The 19,680-nt window shown below is 38.5% G+C and overlaps 1 protein-coding gene across 3 annotated transcripts in view; it reads left to right on the plus strand.

Annotated features, from left to right (window-relative positions):
* Positions 1-15,725: 15,725 nt before the first annotated feature.
* cpne5b (copine Vb) overlaps positions 15,726-19,680 on the plus strand; it is a 131,619-nt gene continuing 127,664 nt past the window's right edge. Inside the window, exons 1-2 of one of the 3 annotated variants that reach the window (XM_008409300.2) lie at positions 15,726-15,906; positions 16,100-16,375. In XM_008409300.2, coding sequence (XP_008407522.1) covers positions 15,896-15,906; positions 16,100-16,375 — 287 coding nt within the window. In that variant the 5' untranslated portion in view covers positions 15,726-15,895. Of the gene's footprint in view, positions 15,983-16,099; positions 16,376-19,680 lie in introns of all 3 variants that reach the window. The other 2 variants (XM_017304842.1, XM_008409302.2) reach the window with 2 other exon arrangements.

The raw sequence follows: 19,680 nt of genomic DNA on the forward strand, positions 1-19,680 counted from the left end.
CCAATAATTACTGTAAAAGATTTAATGTTTTAAACTATAAAAAAATGTAGTGCCATTTTTATGATGATCTTTTTTTTTAATAATCAGATTAAATGGTTTATTTTATAGTAATTACCTAACTGTGTATTTTACATAACTTGATATGAAAGCTGCTAACAACATAAAATGTATCACTTAGGATAAGCAGACACACCCACCATAAAACACGTCATGTACATATAGGAGGTTTTCCTCACCCTGGTGCATTTCTTTCCATTTCAGGGGCAGAAATACAAACTCGAATCCCATCAATCTTCATTTCCTTTGCAAACTCTGATCATTAACTTGTGTCAGGCTGCGCCTGTCTCAGCCACGATGGGGGACGCAAGCACTGTGATATACGACGGCCATTAACGTCTCGGAGGAGGCAAAACCCGTCTGAAGATGCCTGTGACAAACAGCCAGCCATTCACAGAGCCAGTCACATCCCAGCTGCCTGTGCTCCGACTGCTTTCTCCAAAAAAAACAAACTTTTGAAAATTCACTTGAATGCATCTGAATCAGTCTCTCTCACACACACGCACACACAAACGTTGTGTGTGCAAGCTGATCCATCAGTGTCTGACAGCCAATGCCAATCACCTTGTAACTTCAAAAATCTTTACTCTTAGCGTAGAGGAAAAAAACATATCCATCATTGTTCCTGTTCATTTTTACATCAGTATTTCTGACACTTGTTTTTTTTTTTTTTAGGTCATTTTTTCACATAGGTCAGAACTTTACATACACAACTATACAGCATTTGCCAAGCCGATTTTTGTCTGACTATTGATGTTGCTGTGCGTTCAAATTCTTCCCCCCAGAGTCAGCAGTATAGAATCACTTTTTGTCCATGTTGTTTGCAAATCCAGAAAGTTGTTTTTAGCAATTTGACTTTGCAAAAAGAAAAAAAAAAAAGAAAAGAAGCTTAAGTCAGATTTTAATGGAGAACATCCCTCAAGATCAATTTTAAAGTCTTGGCACATATTCTTAAGTGGAATTAGGTATACATTTACACAAATATATATTTTTTAGGATTTTGTTGCCCTAGTGGATTTCACTTGACAATGAATTGACAGGAAAGTGGGTTGCGAGAGAGAAAAGACGAGCGTCAGGCCGGGACTTGAACCTGACGTGTTGAAAGCCGAGGCCTCCGTACATCGTCCCCTGCCCCATCGCTGCATTTCAGGTATTTGACAAGCTTTGACTCCTGTCCCAAGTCCACTTTCCTTTTTTCTATCCACACTGAGTAGCTTTCATGTCCCTGCTGAAGAAAAGTCTCCCCACAGCATGCTGCAGCCACTACCATGTTTTGACAAGGTGTGTTCAGGCTGTTGTGCTTCTTTGAATTGAGTTGATTGTAGCTTAAAATGTTACATTTTTTAACTAATTTGACTTAAGATTTTTACATTTTCATTAAGCTTGCTTAGCAATCTATGTAGGCAAGCTAGACACATATTCTCAAGCAAAGAGAATGGATTATTTGTAGGTTTTCTGTCCCTTCCCTAAACATATTTTAAAAAGTTAAGTGAGATAGTGCATACAATTAACTTGATTACATCAGTCCGACTGACTAAAACCCATAATTATTCTTTTACAGTGCATGTGAGGTTTTAATGACTTCTCCTAACTGTCTGTACTATTTTCCAGAAGAAACCTTTCTGTGTTTTCTGCAAATAAATCACAACTTTGCCAGCAGATTCTGTTTAAATTCTCTAGGCATTTTGTTTCTATGAGGCTGTCACAACAATACATAATTTGTTCCTATTTCTTAAGTTTCATCAGCAAGAAATGTCAGTGGTAGCACAATTTGACAGGCATAAAAATAGCACCTTTGCACAAGAGCTATTAGCTGGAACTCTAATAAATGGATGGATCAAGAGAAGGATGATGAATCTCTCTAGGGTATACAGTATGTAGCATTTTCTCTGAAATTAAATTTCAAGACTTCATGGCATGCTATCTTTATTGTTACCGCTGCATGTCACACCATACTGACATATGTGCAAATCCTACTACATCTCAAAAAATGTTACAATTTTTCTTGATATGTGACAAATTGTGCACAAGGGGTGTAAATATTTCCAAAAGCAACTGCAATACATCTGGAGTCACTGATGCTTAAATCAGGTCTATTGTTTATTTTAAATAGTAAGCCTAACTTTATTAGGCAAACATATTAGCATCCTTCTGAGAGAAATAACTCGTTTACATCCTGACTGTATGATTTGAATTCAGAGAGGATTTCAAAACAGAGCAATATAATAAATAATGCCTCAAAAAAAAAAACTCTCCTACTGAGCCTCAGATACACAGCAAGCATCTGTACAACTTCTGAACAAAATGACTATAGAGCAAATAGCAATTTAATCCCATCATGCACTCGCTCTTTGAGTCCAGGTTTGCACACACAACCCTCTCTGTGCTACCAGGCTTCACCACATCAGAGGGTTTCACTCATTCATGAACACAGGAGGATGATAAAAAAAAAATACATGTTTTTATTTTTGTCTTTGAGAATAATTAGTCTTTTTTTTGGTGACAGTGTGTGGAATATGTTAAATATTTGATCAATGAGCCATCTGTCACTTTAGAAGTTTCTTGAAGTAAAAATAATTAGTGGCACCGAGTCTTTGCCAACTTAACTAATACAACAGTTAAAAGCAGAAGGAGATCAGTATTAGTGTTTATGTTGAGTTGTTGAATTGGTTTAGTTTTAGAGAGGGAACCACGCAAAAGTCACAAAACTCACAGCAACTCAAAGCCCTCAACTTACTGTGTCCTGCTTACGTTTGGTCAGTTTGTGGCCCCAAGATGCTTTGATTGCAGTGAGCGACCAATCAGTTCCAACAAATTCATTTGAACTCAACCGTTTGTCTGCTACGTATACTGATTATATTCACACACACGCACTGTAATTCTCTGAAGCTATTCGTTTTCACAATCTTTTGAATTTAGGAAACTTACAAGAATGAATCATAATCAGATGCCCAAACCAAGCAAGCTGTTTCAGTCAGATGTTTACGTTCACTCACTTTTTTGTGTGGTTGAGTGATTGTATTGCAACTAACATCCATGATTTTTACAAAAAAGAATTGCTTGAAGTTATTTTGGATTTTCTTTAATGTACATAGAGTCTAATTTTTTCTTTGCACAGGGAGAGGAAAGCAAGCGGAAGGAGAAAATGTGTGTGCAGGAAGCATGAAATCTGAGCAGGCGAACACAGATTTGAGGGAGAACAGAGCATATCTGAAAGAAAGCAGAAGTTTTGGATGCAAGCGTTACAAAGATTTTAAATCCTACTCTTGCACTGAAAATGTAAGTAATTTCTCATCTGACATTTGAATTACCCCATTTACCAAATGCCTCAAATATATGGATAAATTCCAGCTTGTGTTGGGATAAATAATCTGAATTCTTTTTTGATGGCATCGACGAGCAGTGGGATTATTCTAAGTGGATATTGACCACTATTTTGATTAGAAATGGATTTTATTTATTTATTTTTCTAATGAGACCTGGCTTTTATTCATAGAGCAAACGTTTTCAATGATGTTGAGAGCAGAGCTGTTCCCACAGTCTCCTTTGTCCACAGAAATTAGCAGAGACAATCCAAACATCTAAAAAAAAACTTTGATGATGAGACAAGACAAAGATCGATTTGAGTTATTTGGTCCCAATGACAAATAGTATGATTATAGTAATAAATTACTTAGGAATGCTGCTCCAGCTGTCAAGCATAGTGACGGTCATATCATGCTGAGGCTCAATATCAGAAAAACTGCAAAAATAAATGCAAATACTTGTATGTTGGTAGATCAGCCTATCAAAAAAGGGGGTTAAAATGACAAAATGAACATGAAATTCATGCTGATTATGAATAGATCTCTGCATCTCCCATGGCGATTAAGTTTGCTTTTCTCCCCCCCATTGAAGTTCCAAACATATTGTGAAAAGACAGAGTTTATTTAAGGAAAATTTACAAATGAGCGAAACAATTATTCACATCTGAGAAACTCCATGTAGCTTTTCACAAACATTTTTACGTCCAGCATTTATTTACCAATCCATTTGTAGTACAGCTGTCAAAGCAAAAGGGATTCACGAGAGATAAGAGAGAAGGATCAGCATCAAACTTTGATACGTTGTAAACGCAACACTGTGTCAGCTGCAGCGAACTGTTGCATCACGTCTCGCCTCCTATCCATTCTTAAACCCCAGGAGGTTTAATAAATGTTTCAGTACATCACATAAAGAGAATCTCTTCATGTGTAAAGCATTTGTGTCAAAAGCAACTGGACGAAATTCCTTGGCTGTTGCCCCCGAAAATTAAAAGTCAAAACTATTATCAATAGAAGCAAATAACACCGAGTGGCTCAGCCGAATTACATTTGTTCTCGTTTATGTATTCGTCCACCTGCAATCCGTTCTGTGTCTCTTCTTCTTTTTGTTCTCATTTCTTCTTCTTCTTCTTTGTCACTTCCCTCTGTCTCGTCTCTCTCCAGGGCAGGAAGTTGTAGGACACCAGAGCTGTGAGGAGGTAGGTGGCCATGCCGGTGTATCCTCCGAGCACCAGACACAAGGGCTGCGCCAACACAAACAGGCAGAACACATTCATCGACGCCCCGTCATTCAGCTCCACCTTGTCCTCCTTTGAGGCTTTCATCACTCCGAAGAAGTAGATCAGCGCCACAGCGGGGTAGAAGGCGAGCTCCACCATGCTGGTAAACAGGAAGCGCCCACGCACTCACTCTGGAATGCTTTAAAATGAAAGTGCGCAGGTGTTAGGAAGGCAGCTTTGAGAATCCAGTGAGACAAAGACTTTTCAGGACACACACTCTCACCTCGCTGTGATTTACACCCTCTTCCAGGCTGAAATCCCTTGGAGGTGTAAAGGCGGATGTGACGGGGGGGAAAACAGAATTGGACCTTTGATCCTTTTCCATAAAAGTACTGTGAAACATTACCTACCTGCCAGGCTCCTTATCTAGACACTCAACCCTTTATTTACCATCACGACGAGATGCAATGATTGTTTTATTTCATTTTTTAATTTGAATAAATCCAGCTTGTAAATCCTCCACCTGTCCAAACCAATTACGCCGAGCTTTCATGTGCATCTTTTCAAAAATGACAACTGGCTTCATTCAACGGTTGCATCAAAGTAGCCGTCAAGCTTCACCACAACTTGGTTTGTGTAAATAACATGTCATGAATTGATCGTGCTGTGGAAACTGAAGCCTTGTCGAAATTATTCACACCACTTGAACTTTACAACAACAACAACAACAAGAAGCTTCGGTTTATTCTGTTTGGGTTTCAAGTGATAGACTAACACAATGTAATGCTTAGTTGTTAAGTGAAAAGAAATTCATTAATCCATCGATGGTCACCCCCAGATCGCTTATAAGTTGGTCAGTGGATCCATGACTAACATTGACAGTGTGAGTGACGGCGCCAAGTCCTTCCTCTTGGCTCTGATTGGTTTATTTCTGACAATATACTGCGATGACAGTTTTATCAAAACATATAAAACATATTTTAATTAAAGTTAGCTACCGCGGCTTTAAGGTTTATGCTTGTATAAACCTTAAAGTGGTATGAACGACTCCGTAATTCACATAAAGTGTTCAAATAAAAAAAAAAAAAGACACGTCTTTAAGTAAAAACTTGTCTTTACTTAAGGGGTTCAAGGAGTGTCGACTTCAAATTTGGTACTTTTGGTGGCTTTTTGGAAGAGGATTAGCTTTCCTGTAAGGAGATAAGAGGCTGAAGTCATTGTCATATTCCTCTCTGTTCAGCCAGAGCTCAGGATTAAGGAAGTGGACCGTAACAAAGAAACATCATGGTCGGCCCAAATAACATGCATTCATGCATCATTCAAAGTGTGTCATGCTAGGATCCCTTTTATCAACTGAAGTCATCATATAACGTCGACTCAAAGAACATTCGTATTACCAACTAAGTTTGGAAACATTTTCCTTTAAGCTATCTTTCTCTTCTAAATAATATTATTGACTAATACGAGCCATTAGTGGAAACATCAAGGAGAAGTCTGGCTGTTTCATCTTGTTTCCTGTGATTAACAAACCAAATGAGAATTTCCTCATTTAAGTCGGGATCTATTCCATCAAAGCTTCATAATGTAGGTGTAATTTTAATCATACAATTGGAGCTTTCAAGATTTAGATCAAAGCCCTAATAACGTAATTTCAGCAATCACATTTCATGGTAAAAAGTGCCGTACTTTCACACAAGGTTTATTAAATGCATTTTTACCAATGTTAAATAGGACTCATTCTTTAGCCATTTGGCTACATTTCTTGCTGGTGCTAATAAAAGGCATAGTTAAAAAAAAAAAATCCAATGTTGAATAAATATATGTGAAGTTAAATTATTCCATCAACCATGAACCAAAGCTGAGTGCTTCCCTTGGATGTTTTAAAAAGTCCCTTATGGGGTCGTAGTGTGTGAGTATTTCATACGCTGGCCAATCGATTTCACATTCCTCCATTTACGCTCAGACAGACCAGAGCTCGAACCAGTTTGTTGAAAAGTAAACTTTCACCAGACATGCTTGGATGGAGAAACGCCAAGAACCAGCAGAGTGTCCAGGCAGCGTCTCTGGAGACGATAACTTTCCCCATCGATGCTGGACTTTATTAAAGATTTTGCATAAGCAGCTGCTTTGAATAGCCTCTAACTATCTTTTTTTTTTTTTTTTTCTATGTGAATGAGCTCATGAGCAGATCTGGTCATTTTCAGTTTGCTTGCAGCTCCAACGCATCACAGTGTCTGAATCCCTGTTGCACCCTCAGGATGCTTTGGCACCTGAGCCAATCACTGAGCCACAGGTTCACCACGGGGGCAGCATCCATGTGTTTGCTTGCTAGAGTCAAAGGAGTCATTCATAAAAGCTTCCTTTGTGATGTTTGCCACCTGATGAGGAGAGGGTTTGATTCTGGATTAAACCACTGGCTCACAGAGCAGGATTACTCTCTGGGAGGGAACATGTGGCCCTTTGAACTGGATTTTTCAAACCTCTTCCTTCTCTGCAGGGCACAGCTGAGAAACATGCTTGCATTGTCCAGAGAGAAACATACAGTGCAGCATGGAAGTTGCATTGATTTTGAGCCTTTTTTATGAATTTATTTCTTCATTTTTTTTTGAGTGGTTTAACGAAACATTGCTCTGAAGATAAGCAAGAATGGGCTTGTTAGGGTTGAATTTTTTTCGTGGCACTTCTTTATTCCAAACAAGATTAAAAATATACACACCGGCTCAAATATATATTTACATCACCAGAAATATTTGACAGTATTTAACAAATTGCAGACAAACCCACTCAGTCTTTGTTGCTGTCAACAATATTCTGGTGTAACTCTGCTTGGATGTTTGGACATTCTCCTATCTGGCATGGATTTGCTCCTTTCATTTCTTTGGTTGCATTACTATCAATGTCTGACATTTTCAAGAGGGTTCGGGTCAGGGCCCACAACGTTAGTCGTCTTTTCCCGTGTACATGAAGGTGCCTCATCTAAAAAATAAATCCAGTTAAGTTTTCTGATAAGGAGTTTTCCAATCATTCTACTTTGTTTTGATAATCACACAAGATTTTCTTTTTGAAGGATATTTTCTATTATAAAATGTTTTCTGACTGCCCATGTGATTTTTACAGCCACTGCTGTTGAAATGTATTTATCCTAAACAAATTCACCAGTCAGGTTCATTTAGTGTGAAACTGGATGATAAAGGATTTAAAAATGAATCTAAGCCCCTCGCAGTGGTTAGATGTATTCATCCTTTTGCATTTCCCGTTTCTTAAATCAGAGTTTTAGTAGCAACACTTCAGATAAAGATCTGTAAAGACTTCTGAAAAAAAAAAAAAAAGAAAAAAAAAAATCTAACCGCTATCAGCACTCCCATTAAGCCATTCCTTTTAAAGTTCAGATAAAATCACTGAGCTCTCTATAAGTGCTATGATGCAGTTCTGGTCCACTAAAGCTAATGTTAAATTAATCAAATGCGTTATTTTTATGGGCTTATTACAGAATTTTCAGACACTCAGGTGCCGCTCTCTAAATGTGATTAAAGATCTTTAAAGGTCTCTGTTAGCATTTGTCCGTCGATGATGCTGTGCTCTGAAACTAGGTTCGCTGGTCATGAGGTTCTGCACTCATTAACAAATGAGAGACAGTAACTAGATTAAAACAATACTGCAAAAAAAGAGCCTGCCAAAATGTCTCTATATCAATTTAAAAAAAATAACTGACCATGTGTTATCAGCAGTTTTTCCCAGTGTTAGCAGAATGCCTTATTAGATTTACGGGGTAACTATTTTTTAATTATAAGGTAAGTTGCTTTGGATCTCCATTTTTAAATTGAGAAATGGGGAAAAAAAAACAAAAAACTTGTGTATGTGTGTTTTACAAAGTTTTACCGAAATATTTAGCTGAGACACAAAAGCATAGATAGATATCTGCATTGTAAATTGGCATTATGCTAAAATCTGATATTTGTCTGATAATGTGAAGTCATGATTAAAAACTGCACCTCTTGATTGAGTTTATTACATTTTTTTTAACCTGCTATTAGATGCAATAATCAGTCTTCTGAATCTAATCGAATCTCAAACAAGTAGTTAAGTAAATACACACAAGTTATGCTGCTGGCCTCTCTAAAGAGGAGAAAAGCAACAAAGAACAGAAAAGCAACCTTGTCCAAACTCAGGGAACTGTTTCTCTTAAGTTGATCCACAATGTCAGGGAGCAGGGATTAGTTATCCACCAAGTGTAAGTGAGTAGGGATTATCCCTAATACCCTGAATTTGTCCTGCCTATTGATGTAATCTGCAGTGATAAAGTCTTTCTCCATCACTGCAATTGGAGTAGTCAACAAAATACTGTTATTTACACCCTTTGAACTGAGCCATAGTTTGTCATGTTTCACCTATTGGTTACGTATTATAGTTTAATTGGTAGATCAAATCACTGCAGCCTGATATTTTATTGGTGAATCAAAATAATCTTATCATTTTACTTGTTTATTTTTCATCTGAAAAATCTGGGATGTATTTAAGTACAGTCTTTATTACTCAGATACCCCAAAATAAAATAGAGTGAAATTAAGCACTTTCAGAAGTAACCTATAATAAACAAAGTCCATCTTTGTCATAGCATAAACACCAATGCTTACGCTATTTTTCAATGCTTCCATGCAATGCATGCAAGGCACCTAATACTCTACACCTAAAAAAACACAGAATAATTAATTTGGTGTTAAGAGATGAGTGTTTTCTACTGGTAGCGAACTGATTTAAGTATAAATCAGATTTTTACTTTTGTATTGAATGTCTGTTTTGAAATGCCACTAATGACAAACAAAAAAACACTTTTCTGCAAAATTCATCAGCTGCACAACACTTGTTTGTGTAAAATAAGCAGTATTCAATAGAGCAGAAGAAATCTTATGTTTTTTGAAAATTAAAATTTTTTGTTTCTAATTTGTTGCTAAGAGATGAGTGTGTTTTCTGGTAACCAAGTGCCACAAAGTAAACTTCAGATTTTTACTTTTGCAAAATGTACTGTTCTGTAAATGTCTTATCAGGTAAGCATTATTTCTAAAGAGCTTATGTTTTATAAACTACATAACTTATTAATTTGGTTTAAGAGATAAGCGTTTCCTACTGGTAATGAACTGCCACAAAGTATAAATCAAGATTTTTATTTTGGTGTTGAATGTGTGTTTTATAATACATTTGCCACTAATGACAAAAAAAACAAAACGGACAAAAAAAAAAACTTTTCTGCAAAATTTACCAACTGAACAATTCTTATGAAGTAGTTTAGATAAGTAGTATTTCAAAACAGCAGAAGAAATCTTATGTTTTTTGAACAATAACAATATTTGTTGTTAATCTGTTGCTAAGAGATGAGTGTGTTTACTGGTAACCAAGTGCCGCGAAGTAAACAATTAATTTATACTTTTGCAAAAGTAAAAATCAGAAAGCAGTGCACAAGCATTATCACAAACATTGCTAATGTAACTACTGCTCACATTAACAGTAGCCTTTTTCCTAAAATAAGCTTTTTAGCTATTTTGTTTATTAACATGTTTAGCACACTGAATGGAGGAAGTCAATGTAAGACGACATGCTAGTTATAGCCCACATGCCACTGGCTGCATTTAGGCTAACATTACCATTTTGGCTCATTTCAGCTTGTACACTGATTTTAACATACTGAATGGAGTAAATCCATGTTACTCAACATGCTTGGGACTCTCCACATGCTACTGAGTACATTGTAGCTTACTTTAGCATTGCGGCTAATTTTTAGCATCAGAATGCTGGGTTCCAACCTAGGGGCTCACTTTGGCAGGTCCCGTTTAAATTTCTTCTGAAATTTTGTAGTTGTAAAGAACTGTTCTTGATATTGCCTAATGTTTTGTGATAACGAGTATAGGCTACAGAATAAAGAGAGAAATACTTACAGAAAGAAATGTTTAAGCGGAATCATTGCAAAGGCAGAAATGAGGAAAAAGAACTATCTTAAACTCCTAAGAACTGGCTTTAACTCTTTTGAGTTAAAGGAATTCTATTAAAAAACAGAAACACCTGCTTTAAAAGCAGCCTTAAATTGTTCCCTTCTGTGAGCATCCAATGTATCATCTGATATTGTTCAGGTTCAGATCTGATATCACTTGCCTTGTTAAATTTCCTGTTCCCAAGTTCTCTGACGGGGCCCAGGGGAGTCAGATTTCTAAGTCAGATTTCTAAGTTTTAAAATGTTATCAGAAAGGTAGAAAGTTTACAAATTATTTTCCTTACACTTTACAGTTATGCAGCACTTTGTGCAGATCAACTGTAGTAATCATCTTTGTTCTAAAATAACTTGGAATTTGTGGCTGCAGCATTGCAAATGCTAAAAATAGTTATGAGATATCTGATGCTGTTCCTGCACTTGGAAACTACTAACCATGGATGGAGGGTTCCACCCCAAATCCAGCACCCTGACTGTACAGGAAGCTAAATAAGACAGGTGTTTCCTTGAGTTTTGATTTTCTAAATTGAGGGAACCAAAACTTTGGAGAATCCTAAAGACGTTTGTCGGAAATCTTTCCCTCTGTCTGAGCCTTGCGCGGTGCATCTGACTTCTGACCTCAACTCCTCAAACCTGTCCTCCCATGGACCAGATGATGTCCCTCCTACAAAACCAGCCGATGAAAATGATCAAGAAGATCTGGAGGATCAAGGAGACAAGAAAAGACCTCCATCACATCCAGCGGACAACTGTCAGTCTCCTGTTGGGCATTTGGACTGAAAACTGTGAGACTGAGCTTTAACAACCTCCGCTGGTCTGCTGTCCAGTATCAGCGTAGAGGAAGACTATAAATATTAAATTTATAATGCCGCATTAAAGAAGATAGTTGTAGAACAGCAGGTTCCTGTCATGCACTGCATGGGCAGGCCCCGATTACTTATACCATGGAGACATGGAGATGGAACTTTTTGTCTTTTGTGAAACTGCCTTTTGTTTAACTCATGACATCATAACATCAAATAGCAGCAATGCAACTGCTTTTGGCCCTCAAATGACTTGCTGATGTCAAATTTGGTGAGAAAAAAAAGCACACGTTCCTCTCAGGACAGCTGGAAATCCAGTTACTCCAATTAACAGCTAAGCAAAGCTTTAAGATGGGATGTCAAAGCACAAATAAACTGATGAGATACAGTATATTACTTTTTGAAACTACACTCATAAAAAAGAAGAACAATGTAATCAGATGTTTACTTGACAGGACGTTTGTTTATTTTTGCATAATTGCTGCCAGAAAGGCAATATTTTTGGACGGCATGACGCAAGTCAGATTAAACACTGTAATTAGTGTCGAGAAAACTGCAGGAAGCCGAGAGAAAAGGACTGGGAAGCAGCAGAGGATACATTTGAATTCCTCATGGTGTTATTAATGTCACCAGCTGAGCAACGTGTTGACCACCTCCCAGTCCACTGCTGTCGGATGACAACAGCATTTAAACTGACATCTGCTTTGGACGTGCGTTCTGTTGAAAATTTGACTAAACAATAATTAATGAAAAGCAAAAGGTCTTTTCTAATTTTGTATTTTTATTTTTATTTTTTACCATGTCTGACCAGACTGCAGTGCTGGCCTGTTTGGAAACTGTGACTGACTGAGTCAATGCACCAAGGTTACTGGTGTTGATGACTGCTAAGCATTTTGCCTTCATTATTTTCCAAATGTCAGCCGTTAATTAGAAAGCTGTTTTCTATATGACTGAGTTCTGAATGTATTTTTTGCTGAAGCTGAAACAAAGAGTTGGGGTCACTTATTTGTTAAACATCTTTTAACCTAAATAATAATAATATATTCTACTTATAAGTACTTTTTATGACACTCAATGACAATTTACCGCACAAGTTGTGATCACATTATTTATACTGACTTTCATACGATAAGGTTGGAAGGTTGTGAAGGTTGGAATATGACTTTTTGTTCTTTCTAAAACTGCAATATTGATTTAGTCCTGTTTACTCTCACACCTCCAAATAAAATTAAATATAAATAACTGCCTTTTCAGCTAGTTAGAGTTCACCTTAGTGTAATTTGTTCTCAGTATAAATACATTTATTCTACAAAAAACCTCATGTACAGTGGATGGATTTGTTGTTTGGTGCTACGTTCCGTCATTCTATCAAACAAAATTCAAACACACATGGAATAAGCTTGTTGTTGTAACAAGAAAAAATCTGTACAATTTCAAGGGATGTGAATGCTTTTGCAAGAAACTGTAATAGAGAAGTATTCAGTGGTCATGGGTCAAAACAGTTACTATTGTTTGTTGCTGCTCTCATCAGCGCACCCTGTGGATCTGTACCAAACAGATAATGTAAGTTTAAACACTGAGTTTAAGTTCCTAAACACTATTTAAATGTCCTGCTCTACAAGACAGAACGGATGTTGGACATGCCTTGTTCTTCCTTTTTCAACATCTCCCCCTCCCCCCATCTTTGCTCCCGCCAGCCCACTCTGTGGAACATCTGCAATAACATGCTCACCCACACCGAACAGCCAACCCTCAAAATGCATGAATCACCCAGAAGAGAGGGAAAAAGAGACATTCGTGTGTGTGTGTGCGCGTCTGTGGATGTGTGTGCCTCTTTATCTCTGTTTATGGGTCGTTCAGTGACATATGAGAAAATAATTTGGTTTTATGTGTGCACAGCTCTGCGTGCTTCTGAAAGAATGATTGCGCGCGCCCCTTGTGTGGCTGTGTGCGTGTGCACTTCTGATGCAGAGCTGGAGGGCTGTGTGGGCAGAAAGCATCCTGTGCTGGTGTAAATTGATTTCCAGAATCCAGACGTTAGGTGCTCTACGCAGGAAAAAGAGCTGTGTGCCTCAGCAGCCTTTTATGAAAGGCGGTGAAGTGCTTTATGCCTGTTTGTGTCTCCCCCTGTGTGTGTGAGAGATATGTGTGAAAAAGAGGAAGAAAAAAAATACAAGGCAAAAGATGCAATGACAGAAAAATGTGATCCGAACATAAAAAAATTAAAAAAAACTGAAGATTTCCAAGTTGTTGCAAAGTGATGCGTTTCCAGATGCAGTCCAGTAATCTATGACAAACAGCTGGTAAGTGGTTTATTCATGACCACAAGTGTTACTGTGCATTTGTGTGTGAATCCTTTGTTTATTCATGAGAAGAGACAGAGAGGGATGAGCCGTGTCACAACAAGTGAGATAAACAGTGAGGTGGCGGGTTAGAAGAAGACAGACACCAACACAGTTGGGGACAGCTGCTGTTCAAAAGTGACAATACGGTTTCCTTCTTTGCAGGTGGGAAACTGAGTAAATTCAGCACATTATGTAAAACATGTTTCACAAATACATCGGGCTTTTAAATCTGGACGTGATTTAATCCTGGTGATTAGTCTTGATTTTTTTAAATCAGGCAGCCTAAAGCCTGAACTGAAGGCGTCTTGCCTTAAATAGAGTGCAATCATGCAATAATAAGCAGCCTTAAATTTTAGTTGATTACATCTTTGTAGCAAATTATGTACATTTTATTCTCTTAAACCTTAATCAATATGTTTGAAAATAAAGTTTAATAGGAGCAGTGGAGTTATGAAAAAAAAGAGACACACAGGACTGCTTATTTTCTGTTTATCAGTTTATTTTCAAGCAATATCTGGGATATATACAAACTATAATAACCAAGAAAAAGTCATTTAAAATTTTTTTTTGTGCTGTATAATAAAACATAAGTGGTGATCTGAAAGTGCATGGCTATAAAATCAGAAAGCGATTGCTGAGACTTGATTTTTTTTTTTAAAGATGTGTGCAAAGAGGAAACATTTGATCTTTGAATAGCATGAAAGTTTGCAGCCACGTCGCATGTGAAAACTAGCACCACCAAATCAGTGACCATGATCTTGAGCCAAAACAAGGTAGAGTGTGTTATTCGGGTCGGGCTTAAGCGGAGCAGTTTCTTGGGGTTTTGTTCATGAATGAGGGGGAACAAATTGAGTGGGAGACAGAACACACTGGATGGACCATGTTCATCAAAGCTCAAGTCACTGGGTTTCTCTGCTTAGCTGCTGCCGCCGTGACTTGAACTTAAACGAACTTGGGATGTTTGCTGAGAAAAGGGAACTGGACGGTTCTGAGCTGAATCAAAACCTGGATTTCACCTCATTGAGATGGTGTGAGGTGTTACTTGTAGATGTTATCAACCTCTCAGAGATCTGAAAGTAAGGAGTGGCTGATGGATGTGAGAAACTGGTAGATGGCTACAACAAGAAGTCATCTACCAGTCGTTTGGGTTGAAATGATTTCAGCCCAAATGACTAGCTATTATTTCGCAAACGTTTTCCTAAGATCTAATAGAAATTTTGATATATTTTAACAAGTAAAATTATGCCCATTTACCTTTAATTTGTTTTGCAGAATCATTATGTGTAACAAGGTTTTCAAAAATGTTTTTCACGCTTAATCGTCTGAATTCAAACGACCAATGCATGTTTTTAAGAAATGTTCTCCACAGCTTTAATGGCGCCACCTTGGTTTTTACCTCAGTGACCCAGCTTGCCAATATCAAAACCAATTAGAAGCAGATAATTGCATTTGTTCACGAAAATGTACAAATGAAACAACTGGAAGTAAAATGCAGTATCATTTAGAAAAGAACAAAAAAATGGTGCAATGTACCGTTTTTAACTCCGTAAGGAAATAATCCCCCCAGCTTGTTTTCATTACCCCTCGGCTCATGGAGCTGTTCCACTGCTGTGGTGCTGAAATGCCTGCCCCCCCCCCGGTTTCTTAAAGGGTATATCCAAATGCTAAAAATGACAGATAAAGCATGACAGCAACTACAACGTGATTCCGTTAATATCACTGCTGCAGAGTTTTATTTTAACTTTCGAAGTGTGGGATTAGAATGTATTTATTTAAGATAAATATAAAATGTGTGTCTCATTCATCCATTTTTTATTTCACCGTTTCATGTAAAGTGTCTGCAACTGCAACTATGTTTTAAGTGAAGCTTCAGTGGATTTAAAAACAAAAAAAAAAATATTAAAGAAATGCTACACATTGCAAGAAAGCAGAGCACCTGCAATATAACATAAGATCACATCGTAATTAATTTGTCATTACTCCTTTACAGCTCATCTTCTGCAGGGTGACAGCAGCAGCAGCAGCAGCAGCGGGGTACATGGGCTGGGTTGGCAGCACTTGAGTGTAATTCCATGTGGGAGGAGGATGGGTGGGTTTAAGTGCAGCTATCAGGTCTTTTCTTCTCACACGCTCCGCTGTGCGCACAGACTGAGGAGAAAATCAAAGAGCAGGTCCACCTCCCCATGCGATGTGCAGCAGGTCGGTGAGGGCGCAACAGTAATCTCAGATACTGCCCCCGTATTCAGATATTCAAGCTGTTTGGCGAGTTAACAAAGTCCGCTACAGTTTCTTTTTATTTAATTTAATTTTTTTTTTTTGCGCTTTATTTAGGCTATTTATTTATTTTTCCTTTTTCATTCACTCACTGCTCACTCCCCTCCATCCTCTCCAGCTTCAACATCTGTGAAGTGGCTGCCTCACCCGGTCGGACCGGAGGCCGTCTGGTCTCCGATCTGGTCTCAGGAGTCAGCAGGGGAGACTCGACGCGCTCCGTCGGGGCCAGGCTGTGCGCCTCCCGGATCACACCGGAGCCGGCGCGGGCTCTCGCCATGGAGATGATGGAGGGGGACGTTATGGACAAGCTGGGGGACATGTCATCGGTGTACGACTTTGACCCGATCACCGGCAACATTCCGGCCACGAAAGTGGAGATCACCGTCTCCTGCAGGTGAGTGCGGCGCGAATGAAAAGTTCGGGAATCGGGACGGCGTGCGGGGAAAGTTCTGAGAGAGAGAGAGAGAGAGAGAGAGAGAGAGAGAGAGAGAGAGAGAGAGAGAGAGAGAGAGAGAGAGAGAGAGAGAGAGAGAGAGAGCCCCACCCTTTCTGTGAGATGTGCTTAGTCCACGATGATATGGCGATCCTGCCTAATGTTGCGAATGTAACTTCCGAAGTTGCTCGTTTTGATTTGTGCCTGCGTGGTCGTGGGGGGTGTTTCGGTGGACAGCAGTGGCCCGTCAATGGGCTCAACTTCTCACACATGCTGTTGGTTTAGTGTGGCTCTCTGTCCAGGGCACTGGAGGTGAGGGGATGAGGGCAGTTGGGAGAAGTTACCTGTCATTTCTGCCTGAGAAACTATTTTATTGCTTATTTGCCATAAGCTCTCTCTCTCTCTCTCTCTCTCTCTCTCTCTCTCTCTCTCTCTCTCTTTCTCTCTCCATCTCTCTCTCTCTCTCTGTATCTCTGTATCTCTTTATCATAGAAAGACTTTGGAAACAAAAGCTAACTTTTGTTTGTCCCTGAAGAAGTTTTCTTTATTGTTTCTTTGAAAATGGGACCCAGCAAATGGTGCAAATTAGTGTCTGATTCATAGTATTTAGCCCCGATTTTATGGCTTATTTGATTGGAATCATATTGGTTCTCGTTCCATTTTCATATCCCTGCTTGTGTACCTATTCACTTATCAATGCCATTTGACCTTGTGGCCCCTTCTTCATGCCAGGCCCTGGTTGGAGAGCCATTCAACTAATCGAGAGCAACCACATTATGCATAGAAGACTTAAAGTGGGCTTCTCAAATTAAGCTGTGATTAGGTCCTTAAAATCTTGGGTCACGCTGATTTTAAAACAATGCATTGTTATCATTATTAGTTTTTAATGAAAAATCAATAGCCTCATTGCATCCCAAAGCGTCTCTCATGTGCAGGTTTGTACAGTAGCTGGCTGCTTTCAGCACCAACAGACCTCTGAAAGCCTCAACCCTTCCCCTGCTGCATTCTTTAAAAAAAAGGGACTTAAATTTTCAAAGCTTTGCATCACATTCACAGTGTGCCCATGTCCCTGGCCTCAAGCTCGCTCCCTGTTCTGTAATATTCTACAGTATTTCATTTTCAGAAATAATTTATAAAAAAAAAAAAAGAAGAATGTCTGCCAGACCAGATCAATCCTAATACAGTCAGTCACTCCCTTTCCTAACAGAAAGCGTTTTTTTTTTTTTATGTTAGGGCTGACAGTGCTATTCGTCCCTTAAATACTCCAGAATGTGTAGGTACGCGCGCACACAGACACACACACACACACACGCATACACACATATGTTTCTGCTCTTTGATGCTGGGTTTTTGGTTGGTGAGCCACTGGAGCTGAGTGAGTTTGAGTTATAACAAGCTGTGAGTGCATTATTGATGGGCTCTCTGACCTTCAGAGAAGCTTGCTTCCACATCTCTCAGCTCAGAACGGGGAAAAAAGGAAAATACGGAGCCTTTCAAGAAATTTGCTGAATGAACAACAGCTATGTTGCAAATGGAAATCTTTAGTGAGCAGTCAGTTCAAATGGAGAACGGACAGGTAACGAAATGCCAACTTGAGCACCTGACAGATCCTGACCTAAGTTTTGGATTTGAACTTTCCCAGCATGCCAAGTTGAGCTGACTGGGCTCACATCATACACAAGCATGGGCAATTAGACAGCATTCAGGTAAATGATGAGCTCCATCCTGAACCCCACCAGCATTTATGCAAATGATTTCTCTGAATATATCATCCGAATATATCCCCCATGTTGGAAAAGTAAGAAACGCAACTGAGTGTTGTTCATCCCCCTCGTGCAGAAAGACGATGAGTTTGAGTCGAAACCAGTAATTGGAAGAAGGTGGTTGGTGCTTTTCCATCCTGCTTCACGGCCAGTGTTTTCTGTAGAAAAGCACCCATCTGATGTGCAGTAGATTTACAGTTTCAATGCTAATCATGTGGAATTAAAAGAACATGTGGCTTACAGTAATTAAGCTCACAGCTCCTGCTGTGATTGTGCTTGAAGTGCAGTGGCTTGCAAAAGTTTGGCCTAAAAAAAAACAACAAAAAAACAACAACATTTTTTAAGTTAATTTCTGATTGAGTTTATCTTTTCTACTTGGGAGATCATTGTGCCTGTATTACATGGAGTCATCACTCCACATTGTCTAGTTTACAGAAAATCAGTCAGTATTCCTGCAGTCTCAAATTGTGACTTATTGTGTCTACAGGAAGGTTACATAAGTGCCAAAAATGCATAGGAAAAAAAGACTCCTTATAATATTTTCATTAAAACAGCAAAGGACCAATACAACTTAAACTGAGTTGTAAATTATCTCATTCAGACGTAGAATTTAGCATTTGAGGTCTGACCAGTATGAATATTCAAGGTTTTGACCTGGAAATGAACAAAAGCAGTCTGCAGCTTTTTACATTTCTGCCAGATTGGACAAAGTGAACAAAATACATTTTTAAAAATGTTATGGATGTAAAGAAAACATAACTTATGCTACGTTTTTTTTTTATATATCTCAATTTAAAAAAAAAAAAAGTTAATTATTAATTTTTAGGACTTTGCTATTTTATTTCATCATTGAAATTGAATCCTTTTATCCCTTTATGAATACATATTGTTGGCAACAAGGTGGTGCAGCGTAAGCCCAGAGCAGAATTGACCCATGTGAGATCGAGATGCTTTGAGGCGAAAATATTTTCAAACCATTGTGCAAAATTTGTTTCTATTCAAGTTCCCCATCTTATGATGAGAAAATATTGCAGTTTGTCTTCTGATGTGTCCTCCATGAGGGTCATATTTTGTTCAATGAAAATAAAGCGTTCCTCTTATCAGACTTTGATCATTCTTTTGGTGATTGTTGAGGATTTTAGAGAGTCTGAATAATCAACTGTCCTCGTGTCCTTGGCTGGTGTCCTCGGCTCTTAAAAACAAAATGCATCCAAACACATGCCTGAGTATGTGTTTGCATGTTGTTGTTGTTTTTATTCCCACAACTGCTAGTTTTGCAACTGTCTCAGCTTTTTTTGGAAGCAGAGCAGATAAACTCAGAGACCCTTCTGTCACATTCAGACACCTATAATAACCTCGTTAATCTCCCCAAATCCTTTGCCCAGATGTTCCATGAGTCAGATTCCTTTTCAGGAAAGAAGCCTTTGTGTTTGGTGGTGTTCGCACTTCCTTCGAGTGTGTGCTTTCTGCGATGCCCCCATCCATGATGATTGCTGTTCCCTG

The sequence above is a fragment of the Poecilia reticulata genome, linkage group LG5 (genome assembly GCF_000633615.1).
Source record: "Poecilia reticulata strain Guanapo linkage group LG5, Guppy_female_1.0+MT, whole genome shotgun sequence".
NCBI lineage: Eukaryota > Metazoa > Chordata > Actinopteri > Cyprinodontiformes > Poeciliidae > Poecilia > Poecilia reticulata.